This window comes from Heterodontus francisci, chromosome 3 (genome assembly GCF_036365525.1).
Source record: "Heterodontus francisci isolate sHetFra1 chromosome 3, sHetFra1.hap1, whole genome shotgun sequence".
Classification (NCBI taxonomy): domain Eukaryota; kingdom Metazoa; phylum Chordata; class Chondrichthyes; order Heterodontiformes; family Heterodontidae; genus Heterodontus; species Heterodontus francisci.
In genome coordinates, this window is record NC_090373.1 from 134,809,031 (window position 1) to 134,823,115 (window position 14,085).

General features: G+C 41.7%; 1 protein-coding gene across 1 annotated transcript in view; it reads left to right on the forward strand.

The window, feature by feature from the left end:
• The window catches only part of LOC137361137 (mitogen-activated protein kinase kinase kinase 5-like), a 221,031-nt gene that overhangs the window by 116,614 nt on the left and 90,332 nt on the right, over positions 1-14,085 (forward strand). Inside the window, 3 exon segments of the mRNA XM_068026081.1 lie at positions 10,772-10,925; positions 12,077-12,184; positions 12,308-12,357. Of these exon segments, the coding sequence (XP_067882182.1) occupies positions 10,772-10,925; positions 12,077-12,184; positions 12,308-12,357 (312 nt within the window).

A 14,085-nucleotide genomic window follows, 5' to 3' on the forward strand; every position in this document is an offset into this window, starting at 1 on the left:
GCAGGAAGCAAAGAGATACAGACCCTTAGAAAATAGGCGACATGTTTAGATAGAGGATCTGGATCGGCGCAGGCTTGGAGGGCCGAAGGGCCTGTTCCTGTGCTGTAATTTTCTTTGTTCTTTGTTCTCTTTGACGGGCAAGGTTGAACAACCTGCCACCTGATCTTGTGTGGAGGAAAATTCCTTCTTCCGAAGACTTGAATACATGCGAGAGCAGCAGTGAGAAGAAGTTCCCAAACAGTGTAGGTGCGAGAACACAGCCCTGTTTCACGCCACTCAGGATAGGAAAGGGGTCTGATGAGGTGCCGCTATGCTGAATTGTGCCTTTCATATTGTTATGGAATGAGGTGATGATACTTAGTAGCTTTGGTGAACATCACTAAGACTGCCTATTTCCAACTCTGATTTCAACCCTGGCTCAGCTCATCTGCTAAATCCCTTATTGTTCCCCTGTCTTTTTCTCTCCATCGCTCCTGCACACTTTCTCATTGTGATGTTTGTAATTCTCTTTGTCTGTGACTCTTCCATTATCATTGTTTCTGCAAATCTCACCATCCTTCTGTCTGCAATTTCCTATCTCCTGATGTATTTGTTTGGCTGTAACTTATGTTCCTTTACCTTTGCTAAAATCCAGGGTGTGCATCAGGATTGGCAGCGGGTGTAGCAAGAACATGGATGGATTCAGAAATAGATATCAGAATCTGATGGGGATATAGTTGTCCAGGAGCTGGTATAAAATGCAAATGTGAGAAAGAGAAAGTGGGAATGAGAAATGAGGCCAGGAGAGTTGTAGTATAGGCTGTTGGATTTGGTAGCTGCTGATTTTGGATCTGTCAACACTTAACATGGCAGCTGGGGAGAGGGTGTTGGTCAGAGTTGGGATCTGCAGGTTGGGATTGGGGCGCTGCAGCTGGCCAGCCACAAAGGTGGAAGCTGAAATGTGTTCGCAATCTGGATGGCAGATTGCCTTAGAACTAGTGTCACTGGGGATAGAGCTAGGGCCTGCAAGGTTTTAGCACGGAGCAGGCCTATTATGTCTGCTGGTGCATAGCTGTGGAAGGAAGGCCCCTAGAGAGGTGACAAAGCCTTAGAAACATCAGGAAAACTGGTTTCAAGGAAAGAAACAAAACTCACTTCAAAGACCTAACATTTTGAGCATGCACTGTATTGGGAAAACTTCTTGGTGCTACGTTTAGCATGGTATGGGAAGGGTATAATTAAATCTTTTTTCATGTTTACATGTTTAAAACGTTTAAGATGGATGACTTAATCGATAATAGCTTATGTTTTTTTTGTAATCAGTGGGACATTTGAGTTGTTTGAGTGTTTTTTGCTCTATATTTTCTCATGCCTTTAAGGATATCCTTGAAATGTAATGACAGTGGATATTATCAGCACATGTCCAGCAAACCTTTTTTTAAAAAATCGGTTGTTTTGAAAACCACCATTCGTGAAGTTTGACATGTAATTGTATGCTGTTCAGTGTTTTACAGTGTGTGAAATGACTATCAAGTTATATTGCATCAACTTTCACTGGAATAATCAAATACTTAGTTATAGCCATCGGCTATAAAATACATAAAATTATTTCGCAGATTTGTAACAAGGTAGATTGTTGTATACTCTGCCTTATGCATTTGACTGCCTTTTTTTTGCAGTTTTGTTCAGCCATGTAATTTGTTTATTTAGATGTCTGCATATCTTTAATACATAGATTTTCCTTCATGCAATATGATTGTTTTACATGCTACATGCAACCTAATTAACATTTTCCATTCAAAAATTGTATATTTTTATCACACATGTAAGGGCTGAGTTGCTTTCATAATTTGAAGAACAAATCCTTAAATATGGAGACCAGTACTGTACACAGTACTCCAGATGTGTTCTCAACAATGCCCTGTATAGCTGAAGCGTAGCCTCCCTACTTTTGTATTCAATTCACCTCACGATAAATGATAACATTCTATTAGCTTTCCTAATTACGTGGTGTACCTGCATACCAACCTTTTGTGATTCATGCACTAGGACGCCCATATCCCTCTGCAACTCAGAGCTCTGCAATCTCTCACCATTTGGATAATATGCTTTTTTATTCTTCCTGCCAAAGTGAACAGTTTCACACTTTCCCACATTATACTCCATTTGCCAGAACCCAGGTTCGATTCTGGGTACTGCCTGTGTGGAGTTTGCAAGTTCTCCCTGTGTCTGCGTGGGTTTCCTCCGGGTGCTCCGGTTTCCTCCCACAGCCAAAAGACTTGCAGGTTGATAGGTAAATTGGCCATTATAAATTGCCCCTAGTATAGGTAGGTGGTAGGGGAATATAGGAACAGGTGAGGATGTGGTAGGAATATGGGATTAGTGTAGGATTAGTATAAATGGGTGGTTAATGGTCGGCACAGACTCGGTGGGCCGAAGGGCCTGTTTCAGTGCTGTATCTCTAAATCTCTAAATCAAATCCCTGTTTAGAGGTTGGTTGATCTTTCCTATCTAGTGCCGCACCCATGGTCTACTGGCTGTCAACAGCAAATGTTATCCAGGTACACATATATAGAATGATCCTTTGAGTGGGTTACTGGTGGGTGCTTGGTGCCCACTGTATTTAAGAGAGGGAGAGACAAAATTCAGGGGAGCAGGTACCATTGTACCAAAGGGAAAACTAAAGTGGAAACCAGGAACAATATGCATGCAAGAAAGACCTTCCTTACAGCATTTCTGATTGGAATATTAAGATAAATTTTATAATGCAGTGCCGTTAGTATGGAGCTTCATGTAACAGGAAGATACATCAGTAATTCAGGCCCAGAGGCCAGCTGCCCAATATGTGAGCCATACAATTATCAATCCAAAATGGACTCAGTTACAACTTTAGGGCCTGCACTAAATATTTTATTAGATTCAGTATGACTGAGGTCTCTCCTGTGAGTGGCCCCATGTCTCTTAGGATCAGGAGCTTACTTTAATTGCTCAATAGCAACTAATACAATAGTGAAACTCAGGCCCCATTCAATGAAACCACTTGTTGTGTGTACATAAGAATATAAGAACATAGGAAAAGGAGTAGGCCATACAAATCCTTGAGCCTGCTCTGCCATTCAGTACGATTATGGCTGATCTTCGACCTCAATTCCACTTTCCTGTGCCTGATCCCCAAATTCCTTGATTCCCTTCACATCCCAAAATCTATCAGTCTCAGCCTTGAATGTGCTGAACGACTGAGCCGCCATAGCCCTCTGGGGTAGTGATTTCCAAAATATATTCTTTAAGGAGGTTCTTTCTTGCATGCATATTGTTCCTGGTTTCCACTTTAGTTTTCTCTTTGGTACAATGAGTGAAGAAATTTCTCCTCATTTCAGTCCAAAATGGCCGACCCCTTATCTAAGACTATGCCCCCTAGTTCTAGACCCTGCAGCCAGGGGAAATAGCATCTTGGCTTCTACCCTGTCAAGCCCTCTTAAAATCTTGGCTATGTTTCAATGAGATTGCCTCTCATTCTTCTTAACTCCAGAACGTATAGGTACAATCTATTCAGTCTCTCCTCATAATGATAACCCTCTCATCCCAGGAATCAATTTATTGAATCTTCATTGCACCTCCTCTAAAGCAAATTTATCCTTCCTTAGGTACAGATATCAAAACTGTACACAGAACTTCAGTTGTTGTCTTCCTTACGCTTATTCTCCAAACCCCATGCAATAAAGGTCAACATATATCTTGCCTTCCTAATTGCTTGCTGCATCTACCTGTTAACTTTCTGTGTTTAATGTACAAAGGCATCCAAATCCCTCTGATCACCAAAATTTAATAATTTCTCACCATTTAAAAAATATATGAACATACGAATTAGGAGCAGGAGTAGGCCACTCAGCCCTTCGAGCCTGCTCCACCATTCAATAACTTCATGGCTGAACTGATTACTCCACATTTCCATCTACTCCCAATAACCTTCCACCCCCTTGCTTATCAAGAATCTATCTACCTCTGCCTTAAAATATTCAAAGACTCTGCTTCCACCCCCTTTTGAGGAAGAGAATTCCAAAGACTCACGACCCTCTGAGATAAAAAATTTTCTCCTCATCTCTGTCTTAAATGGGTGACCCCTTATTTTTAAACAGTGACCCGTAGTTCTAGATTCTCCCACAAGGGGAAACATCCTTTTCACATCCACCCTGTCAAGACTGCTCAGGATCTTATATGTTTCAATCAAGTTGCCTCTTACTCTTCTAAATTCCAGCAGATACAAGCCTAGCCTGTCCAACCTATCCTCGTAAGACAGCCTGCCCATTCCAGGTATTAGTCTAGTAAACCTTCTCTGTGCTGCCTCCAACACATCTACATCCTTCCTTAAATAAGGAGACCAGTACTGTACACAGTACTCCAGATGTGATCTCACCAATGCCCTTTTTGCTGAAGCATAACCTCTCTACTTTTGTATTCAATTCCCCTCGTGATAAACGATAACATTAGATAGAGTCATAGAGTCATACAGCACAGAAAGAACATGCCTTTCGGCCCATCGTGTCTTTGCTAGCCATACAGCACCCAACTATTCTAATCCCATATTCCTGCACTTGGCCCGTAGCCCTGTATGCTATGGCATTTCAAGTGCTCATCTAAATACTTCTTAAATGTTGTGAGGGTTCCTGCCTCCACCACCTCTTCAGGCAGTGCGTTCCAGATTCCAACCACCCTCTGGGTGATAAAATACTTCCTCAAATCCCCCCTAAACTGCCTGCCCCTTACCCTAAATCTATGCCCCTGATTCTTGACCCCTCCGCTAAGGGAAAAAGTTTCTTCCTATCTAACCTATCAATGCCCCTTATAATCTTGTACACCTCAATCATGTTCCCCCTCAGCCTTCTCTGCTCCAAGGAAAACAACCCTAGCTTTTTCAGTCTCTCTTCATAGCTGAAATGCTCCAGCCCAGGCAACATCCTGTTGAATCTCCTCTGCACCGTCTCCCGTGCAGTCACATCCTTCCTATAGTGTGGTGACCAGAACTGTACACAGTACTCCAGCTGTGGCCGAACTAGCTTTTTATACAGCTCCATCATAACCTCCCTGCTCCTATATTCTGTGCCTCGGCTGATAAAGGCCATATGCCTTCCTAACCACCTTATCTACCTGTGCTGTTGCATTCAGTGATCTATGGACAAGTACACCAAGGTCCTTCTGACTTTCTGTACTTCCTAGGGTCCTACCATCCATTGCATATTCCCTTACCTTGTTAGTCCTCCCAAAATGCATTGCCTCACACTTTTCAAGATTAAATTCCATTTGCCACTGCTCCGCCCATCTTATCAGCCCATCTATATCTTCCTGTAATCTAAGGATTTCCTCCTCACTATTTACAACACCACCAATTTTCGTGCCATCTGCGAACTTACTGATCATACCTTCTATATTCACGTCTAAATTATTAATGTACACAACAAACAGCAAGGGTCCCAGCACCGATTCCTGTGGTACACCACTGGTCACAGGCTTCCAATCGCAAAAACAGCCCTCGACCATTACCCTCTGTCTCCTGCCACTAAGCCAATTTTGGATCCAATTTGCCAAATTGTCCTGGATCCCATGGGCTCTTACCTTCTTAACCAAGCTCCCATGCGGGACCTTATCAAAAGCCTTACTGAAATCCATGTATACTACATCTACTGCTTTACCCTCATCTACACATCTAGTTACCTCCTCGAAAAATTCAATCAAGTTAGTTAGACACAATCTCCCCCTGACAAAGCCATGCTGACTATCCCTGATTAATCCCTGCCTCTCCAAGTGGAGATTAATCCTGTCCCTCAGAATTATTTCCAATATTTTCCCAACCACTGATGTTAGACTCACCAGCCTGTAATTACCTGCTTTATCCCTACTACCCTTCTTGAATAATGGTGCCACATTCGCTGTCTTCCAGACCTCTGGTACCTCTCCTGTGGCCAGAGAGGATTTGAAAATTTGTGTCAAAGCCCCTGTTATCTCCTCCCTTGCCTCACATAACAGTCTGGGATACATAACAGTCTGGGATACATCTCATCTGGGCCTGAGGATTTATCCACTTTTAAGCCCGCTAAAACAGCTAATATTTCCACCCTTTCAATGTTAATATGTTCAAGTATATCACAATCCCCCTCCCTGATCTCTACACCTACATCGTCCTTCTCCATAGTGAACACAGACGAAAAGTAATAATTTAAAACCTCAGCTATGTCCTCTGGCTCCACACAAAGATTGCCACGTTGGTCCCTAATGGGCCCTACTCTTTCCCTGGTTATCCTCTTACCCTTAATATACTTATAAAACGTCTTGGGATTTTCCTTTATCTTGCCCGCCAGTGTTTTTTCATGTCCCCTCTTCGCTCTCCTAATTATTTTTTTTAAGTGTCACCCTACATTTTCTATACTCCTCTAGTGCCTCCACTGTTTTCAGCGCTTGGGATCTGCCGTAAGCCCCCTTTTTTTTCCTGATCCAATCCTCTATATCCCTTGACATCCAGGGTTCCCTGGACTTGTCGCCTTAACGGGTACATGTTGGCTCTGAACTCTCACAATTTCCTCTTTGAATGACTCCCACTGATGTGCTGTAGACGTTCTATTAGCTTTCCTAATTACGTGCTGTACCTGCATACTAACCTTTTGCGATTCATGCACCAGGACACCCAGATCCCTCTGCAACTCAGAGCTCTGCAATCTCTCACCATTTAGATCATGTGCTTTTTTTATTCTTCTTGTCAAAGAAAATTTTCCACTTTCCCACATTATACTCCATTTGCCAGGTCTTTGCCCACTCACTTAACCTATCTATATCCCTTTGTAGCCTCCTTATGTCCTCTTCACAAGTTATTTTCCTACCTATCTTTGTGTCATCAACAAATTTAGCAACCATACCTTCGGTCCCTATTCTACTTGCCTATTCTTCCTACCAAAATGAATAACCTCACATTTCCCCACATTATACCACGTCTGCCACCTTTTGCCCACTCACCTAACCTATCTATATCACTTTGTAGACTCTTCATGTCCTCTTCACAGCTTAGTTTCTCATCTAACTTGTCAGCAAACTTGGACACATTACATTCAGTCCCTTCATCTAAGTCATTAATATAGAATGTAAATAGTGCAGACCCCGAAACTGATCCTTGTCCCCCTTAGTAACAGTGTGCCAACCTGAAAATTACCCTTTAATTCCTACACTCTGTTTGTGTTATAGTCATAGAGTCATAGAGAGATACAGCACTGAAACAGGCCCTTTGACCCACCAAGTCTGTGCTGACCAACAACCACCCATTTACACTAATCCTACATTAATCCCATATTCCCTACCACATCCCCACCATTCTCCTACCACCTACCTACACTAGGGGCAATTTACAATGGCCAATTTACCTATCAACCTGCAAGTCTTTGGCCGTGGGAGGAAACCAGAGCACCCGGCAGAAACCCATGTGGTCACAGGGAGAACTTGCAAACTCCGCATCGGCAGTACCCAGAACTGAACCCGGGTCGCTGGAGCTGTGAGGCTGCAGTGCTAACCACTGCGCCACTGTGCCCTTTAATCAATTCTCTATCCATGCTAATGTATTACTCTCAACCCCATAAGTCCTTATCTTGAGCAACAACCTCTCACATGGCACCTTTTGGAAATTCAAATATACTATATCCATTGGTTCCCCTTTAGCTACCCTGCTAATTACATCCTCAAAGAAGTCTAATAGGGAAATCATGTATGACAAATCTTTCATAAAACCATTTTGACTTTGTCTTATCATATTATGATTTTCTAAGTGCCTGTTAGCACTTCCTTAATAATGGATTTCAGCATTTTTCTGATGACTAATGTCAGTCTAACTGGTCTGTAGTTCCTTGTTTTCTTTCTCCCTCCTTTCTTAAATAGTGGTATTTCATTTGTTAACTTCCAATTCACTGGGATTGTTCTAGAATTAAGGGAATTTTAGAAGTTCACAAACAGTACATCCACTATCTCTGTAGCCATTTCTTTTAGAATCCTAGGACGTAGGCCAGCAGGTTCTGGAAATTTGTCGGATTTTAGTACTATTAATTTCTTCACTTTTTCATTCCTAATAATTATTTAAGTTCCTCATTCTCATCAGAGTCTTGGTTCCCCATTATTTCTGGTATGTTTTTTGTGTCTTCCACTCTGAAGACAGACACAAAATATGCGTTTAACGTCTCATCCATTTCCTTACTCCCCAATATAATTTCTCCTGTTTCAGCCTCTTAGGGATCTATGTGTAATTTAGCTACCCTCTTCCTAGAGCAATCTAGAGTAAAAAATACTTAATTGGAGAAGTGCCAATTTCAGTGGGGTGAGAACAGATCTGTCCCAGGTAAATTGGAATCAAAGATAGGCAGACAAAACTGGAAAGGAACAATGAAGCTGCCTTTACAGAGTAGATGGTTCAGGTAGAGTCAAGGTACATTACCAAGTCGGGAAAAAGTAGGCTAACCAAAGCCAGAGTTCCCTGTATGACAAAAGAGATGGAGAGTGAAATGAAGCAGTAAAATGGTGTGTATGACAGATGTCAGGTTGATAATTCAAGTGAGAACCAGGCTGAATATAGAAAGTTCAGAAGGGAAGTGGAAAAAGGAAAGAGAGATAAAGAGAGAGTATAAGAAGAGACTAGCAGCTAACATAAAAGGGAATCCAAAAGTTATCAATAGGCATATAAATAGTAAAAGGGTGGTAAAAGGAGGATTGGGGCTGATTAGGGACAAAAAAGGGGATCTACTTATGGAGTCAGAGGGGATGGCAAAAGTACTAACTGAGTACTTTGCATCTGTTTTTACCAAGTCATCATAAAAGAGGATGTAGTTAAGATACTGGATGGGCTAAAAATTGATAAAGAGAATGTATGAAAAGGCTGGCTGCACTTAAAGTTGTTAAGTCGTCAGCACCGGATCAGATGCATCCAAGTTTGCTGAGGAAATTGCGGGTGAAAATTGCGGAGGCACAAGCCATAATCTTCCAATCCTCCTTGGATACAGCGGTGTTGCCAGAGGATTGAAGAAATGCAAATTTTGCAACCTTGTTCAAAAAAAAGAGTGTAAGAATAAACCCAAACCTACAAGCCAGTCAGTTTTACCTCGTTCGTGGGAAAACTTGTAGAAACGGTAATCAGGGACAAAATCAACAGTGACTTGGACAAGTGTGAATTAATTAAGGAGAGCCAGAAGGGATTTCTTAAAGGCAAATCATGTTTAACTAGCTTGATTGAGTTTTTTGATGAGCTAACAGAGAGGTTAATAGGATTGATGTGGTATATAAAGTGCCACATAATAGGCTTGCCAGCAAAGTTGAAGCCCATGGAATAAAAGGGTCAATGGCAGTATGGATATGAAGTTGGCTGAATGACGAGACGAAGAGAGTAGTGGTGAACTGTTGTTTTTCGGACTGGAGGAAGGTATACAGTAAGTTCCCCAGGGGTCGGTATTAGGACCACTGCTTTTCTTGATGGATATTAATGACCTAGACTTGGGCGTACAGAGCACAATTTCAGAGTTTGCAGAAGTCACAAAACTTGAAAGTATTGTGAACTATAATGAGGATGATGAAAGACTTCAAAAGGCCATAGACAGGCTGGTGGAAATGTGAAGTGACAAATTTTGACAGGAAAAGCGAGGATCATTGAAGGTGACAGTGTAGGTTGAGAAAGTGGTTAAAAAGTCATACGGGATCCTGGGCTTTGTAAATAGAGGCTTATAGTACAAAAGCAAGGAAGTTATGATGAACCTTTTATAAAACACAGTTTGGGCTCAACTGGAGTATAGTGTCCAAATCTGAACACTGCATTTTAGGAAGGATGTGAAGACTTTAGAGAGAGTGCAGAAAAGATTTAAGAGAATGGTTCTAGGGATGAGGGACTTCAGTTATGTGGATAGATTGGACAAGCAAGGAATTGGAGAAGAGAAGGTTGAGAGGAGATTTGATAGAGGTATTCAAGATCATGAGGGGGTCTAGACTGAGTAGATAGAGAGAAACTGTTCCCATTGGCGGAAAGATCGAGAACCAGAGGATGCCGATTTAAGGAGATTGGCAAAAGAAGTAACAGTGACATGAGGAAAAACTTCTGCACAGCGAGTGGTTAGGATCTGGAATGCACTCCATGAGAGTGTGGTGGAGGCAGATTCAATCATGGCTTTCAAAAGAAAATTGGATGAGCACCTGAAAAGAAAAAATTATGCAGGGCCAAGGAGAAAGGACAGGGAGTGGGACCAGCTGAGTTGCTCTTCCCGAGAGCCGGCATGGACACAGTGGGCTGAATGGCCTCCTTCAGTGCTGTAACTGTTCCATAATTCCTTTTTACCGAGTTGGAGAAGCTCTGTTCTCTGTTTTTTTATTTCTTGCTAATTTACTGCCATATTCTAGATTAGTAATCCCCCATGTGAGCTTCTCATGTCTCCCAGAAAGCGGATTGATGAGCACACTAATCGTATCTATCTCATCCTGAGAGAGTGCTTAGGATGGAAACATTGGGGTAAATTTTATATTTTAGCACCAATCCTGTTTTGACTGAGGAGAACCTTCAGATAAGTTATATTAAGCGCACGAGGGATTGAAAAGTTCAGGTGTAAGAAAATCCAGTCAGTTGTTCTGCTATATAACCTTTCTGTAAATTGAAGACTAATACTGTAGACCAGTGATTTCGCCTCTGCATGGTATTAAGGGATGGGCTTTAAAAAAAAAATCTGTTGACATGATGGATCTGTTTTATGTTCCTGATCAGTTTTGGTTTTGCTGCTGTCTGTATTTGTAGGTATCTGAAATCTGTTGTACAAACCATTCATATATACCAGCGTTTCAAGAAGCAGACTCCAGAGCAGCCCCCTGAATGTCAGGACCGGATGGACTTTTGGATGGATTTCATTGTTGAAGCCACCAATGAAGCTGTTTCTTTGGTTCGATTTCCTGTATGTAGTTTTAATGAAAGTCTTATTTGTGTTTCTTTAGCCTCGCGTACCCACGTACACTTGCACGCACGTGCATAAACGCACACTTTGATCTTTGATCTCAGTGTAATTTTCAGAATCAGCCTTCCAATGTTGGCCCCACCAGAGCATGTTGGGATCAGGAGGAAATCAACTGGCATAGTACCAGAGGCAGCAATCAAAAATAAGGAGGCCATTTGTATGCCAGATATAGAAGACACCTTTTGGGGATCCGAGTCACCATTCAAGTCTGGAAGCCCATAAGGCTGCACTTACACTGGCTGGTTGACTGGTACAATTTTAGTTGTTAATAAACACAGTTAAGATGTGTTTAACAGCAGTTGAGTCCTGGTAACAATATTAAACCTTTGTACGTAAAGGATGTTACAGCTCACCTCGATGGATTTTGGGAATACTTACACTGCAGTTATTGCGCAATGCTGTACCAAGTCAATGTGGATTGGTGTCTGCTGTCCAGAAATGTTTTTATTTCCAATCGAGAGGATGCAGCACCGTCATTCGGGGAGAATAAACTAGCTAGAAGCACAATATCAATATCCTTGTAGAAACATACACATACACCATTGTGAGTGGGGGAATGAACAAGAGGTCATGTCATGCCCTTCTCCCATCCCCCCCACAAAAGTCAGTGGGGCTAATTTTCACCTTAAGCAACTAGGTAGTATTCTTGCTGAGTGGATGGCCTGCTTGTTGTAGAACCTGCCCAATTCTCAACCAGTTGAAATCAATGACAGGCAATCCACTCTTGCTAGGTTACCACCCAGTTTGCATAGCTGAAAATTTTCCCCAGTGTTTCAGTTAGTGCCTGGCGAACAACAATGTGCATCAGATGATTTAAGATTAACTAGTTGAAGTACGTTGTATGATAACATCTATTGGATGCTGACAAAATAAGCATGTTACATTTATTAATGCTTGATAATTGATTAACACAAATACCTATGTGAATGTCACATTAGTAATTTCACATGCATGCTGACCAATAGATGATAACTTGGTAATGTTGACATTTAGCAGGTCAAAGGATTCTTTACTATATACAAACTGTGGACTCACTTATGAGACATCTTTGAAATACTGAAAAAGTTGTCATTTTCACACTTATTTGACAGGTTTTAATCTTGGAGCCAACCAAAGTCTTCCAGCCTGCTTATTTATCCATAAACAATGAAGCAGAAGAGAAGACCGTGTCTATTTGGCATGTATCACCAAATGACAAGGTAATTTATTGAACATGTCATAAAAAGGACATTCAATTAATTAATTTCATAACTCTATAGCTATAACATATTTTTGTATTTCTTTTTTTCTCTCCTATGGGTCTAATGTGTTGTGTACCACAGAATGGCATATATGAATGGAACTTCAATGCTGCAACTATCAGGGGTGTGAGGTCAGTGACTGGCTGGTATACTTGATACACAACAAGCCTTAATGCCTTTCTAATTTATGTCTTAGATACTGCATAAAAGCTAGGTACAGCCAGTGTAAAAGTTCTTCCTGTTTGGAAGAAATGGTTTCTTTCATCATTCGTAACTGTCAATAGGAATATGTCGTAACTGACTCATGGATCTGTATTGTTTGCCAGGTTGTAATAATTTAAGCAAATACCGTTTCATTTCAGTGACTCCTAACCAGATGTGCCACACCAAGGGAGTTTTTGTTTTTTGAGGAATGTTGTAGTTTATTGTGTAAAGATAATAGAGAAAAGAAAAAGCATAAAAATAATGTATGTGTTTTGGCAGAATTATTCCATAATTTGATTCAAATAGAAGTGTGTTTCCAGAAGATGTAAATGAGTTAGCTTGACATTTTATTTGAGAATAAAAATTATTCTAAGCATTATAACAGGGTTGGCCAACATAAGCCCCACAGGCCAGAATCCGGCCTGTGGATGGAAACTTTCCCAGGCCGTTCCTCATCCTCAACATGACTGGTGATGAGAAATGTCCCTTTGTCAGAACTGGCTTTTAAACTATTGCGCTGTCAGTTTCACAGGTTGCAGAGTTCTTTTTAAAATCAGTTCTTTTAAAAAAAGATTGTTGTCTGTTTCATAGGTGATGGCCGCTGTTTTGACTTTTTTTTTAAATGCCGGCAGGAAAACCCCGAGCCTGTTGGGAAACGGCTGTTACCGATGTCAGCAGCTGTCACCTGTGAAACTGACAACAATCTTTTTTTAAAGAAATGGCTTTAAAAAGAACTTAAAAGAGCATTCCACTCTCTGCAACTGTGTGAGAAAGAGCAGTGGAGAAAGGGAGATTGAGGGGGGGAGAGACAGACCGAGCGAGAGAGAAGGGGGAACAGAGAGAGAGGGAAAGGGGGAGAAACGGGGAACAAAGAGAGTGGAGAACACTATGCGGGGAGCGGGGAGCTCTGGAGACACGGGGGGGGTGGTGGGGTGGAGAAAGAGGGGGGAGAGATATGGGGGAGTAGAGAGGAACGGAGAGAGAGGGGAAAAGGGAGACAAACAGGACAGAAGGAGGCCATTCTGTCAGTCGAGCCCATGCCGGCTCTCCATGGAGCTCTGCAGTCAGTCCCACTCCCTGATTCAATCCCCGTGACTTGCAAGTCTATTTCTCTCAGGTGGCCATCCAACTTCCTTTAGAATTCATTGATCATCTCCACTTCCACCACCCTTTTGGGCAGTGAGTTCCAGGTCGTTACCACCCGCTGCGTAAAAAAAAAGTGCTTCCTCATATTCCCACTGCACCTTTTGCACAAAACGTTCAATCTGTGTCCCCTAGTCTGAGAAGGGTGGGTGGAGGGAAGAGAGAACCAGAGAGACACAGACACACACACACTACTCTGCATCGCGACATCAAGTGTGCGGCCGAATTTGACTACTTAGTAACGCCAAAACAATGCCAGGTATGTCACAAGGTCAGTTTTCAATATAGTGATGAGAAAGTAAGTCAATCAATTAGTCTTCACATTTAACATTTCTTCACAAAAATGCACATTTTTTGTTGTTTAATTGGTAGGATAAATTTTTAATGCCTTTATCTTTCGAAATTTTCTCAATTGCAATGCGGCCCTCCACCCAAAAAGGTTGGACAACCCTACATTATAAGGTAATAGTTAAGGATCCTCCAACAACCAGAAACATAAGTGAAGGCTACTG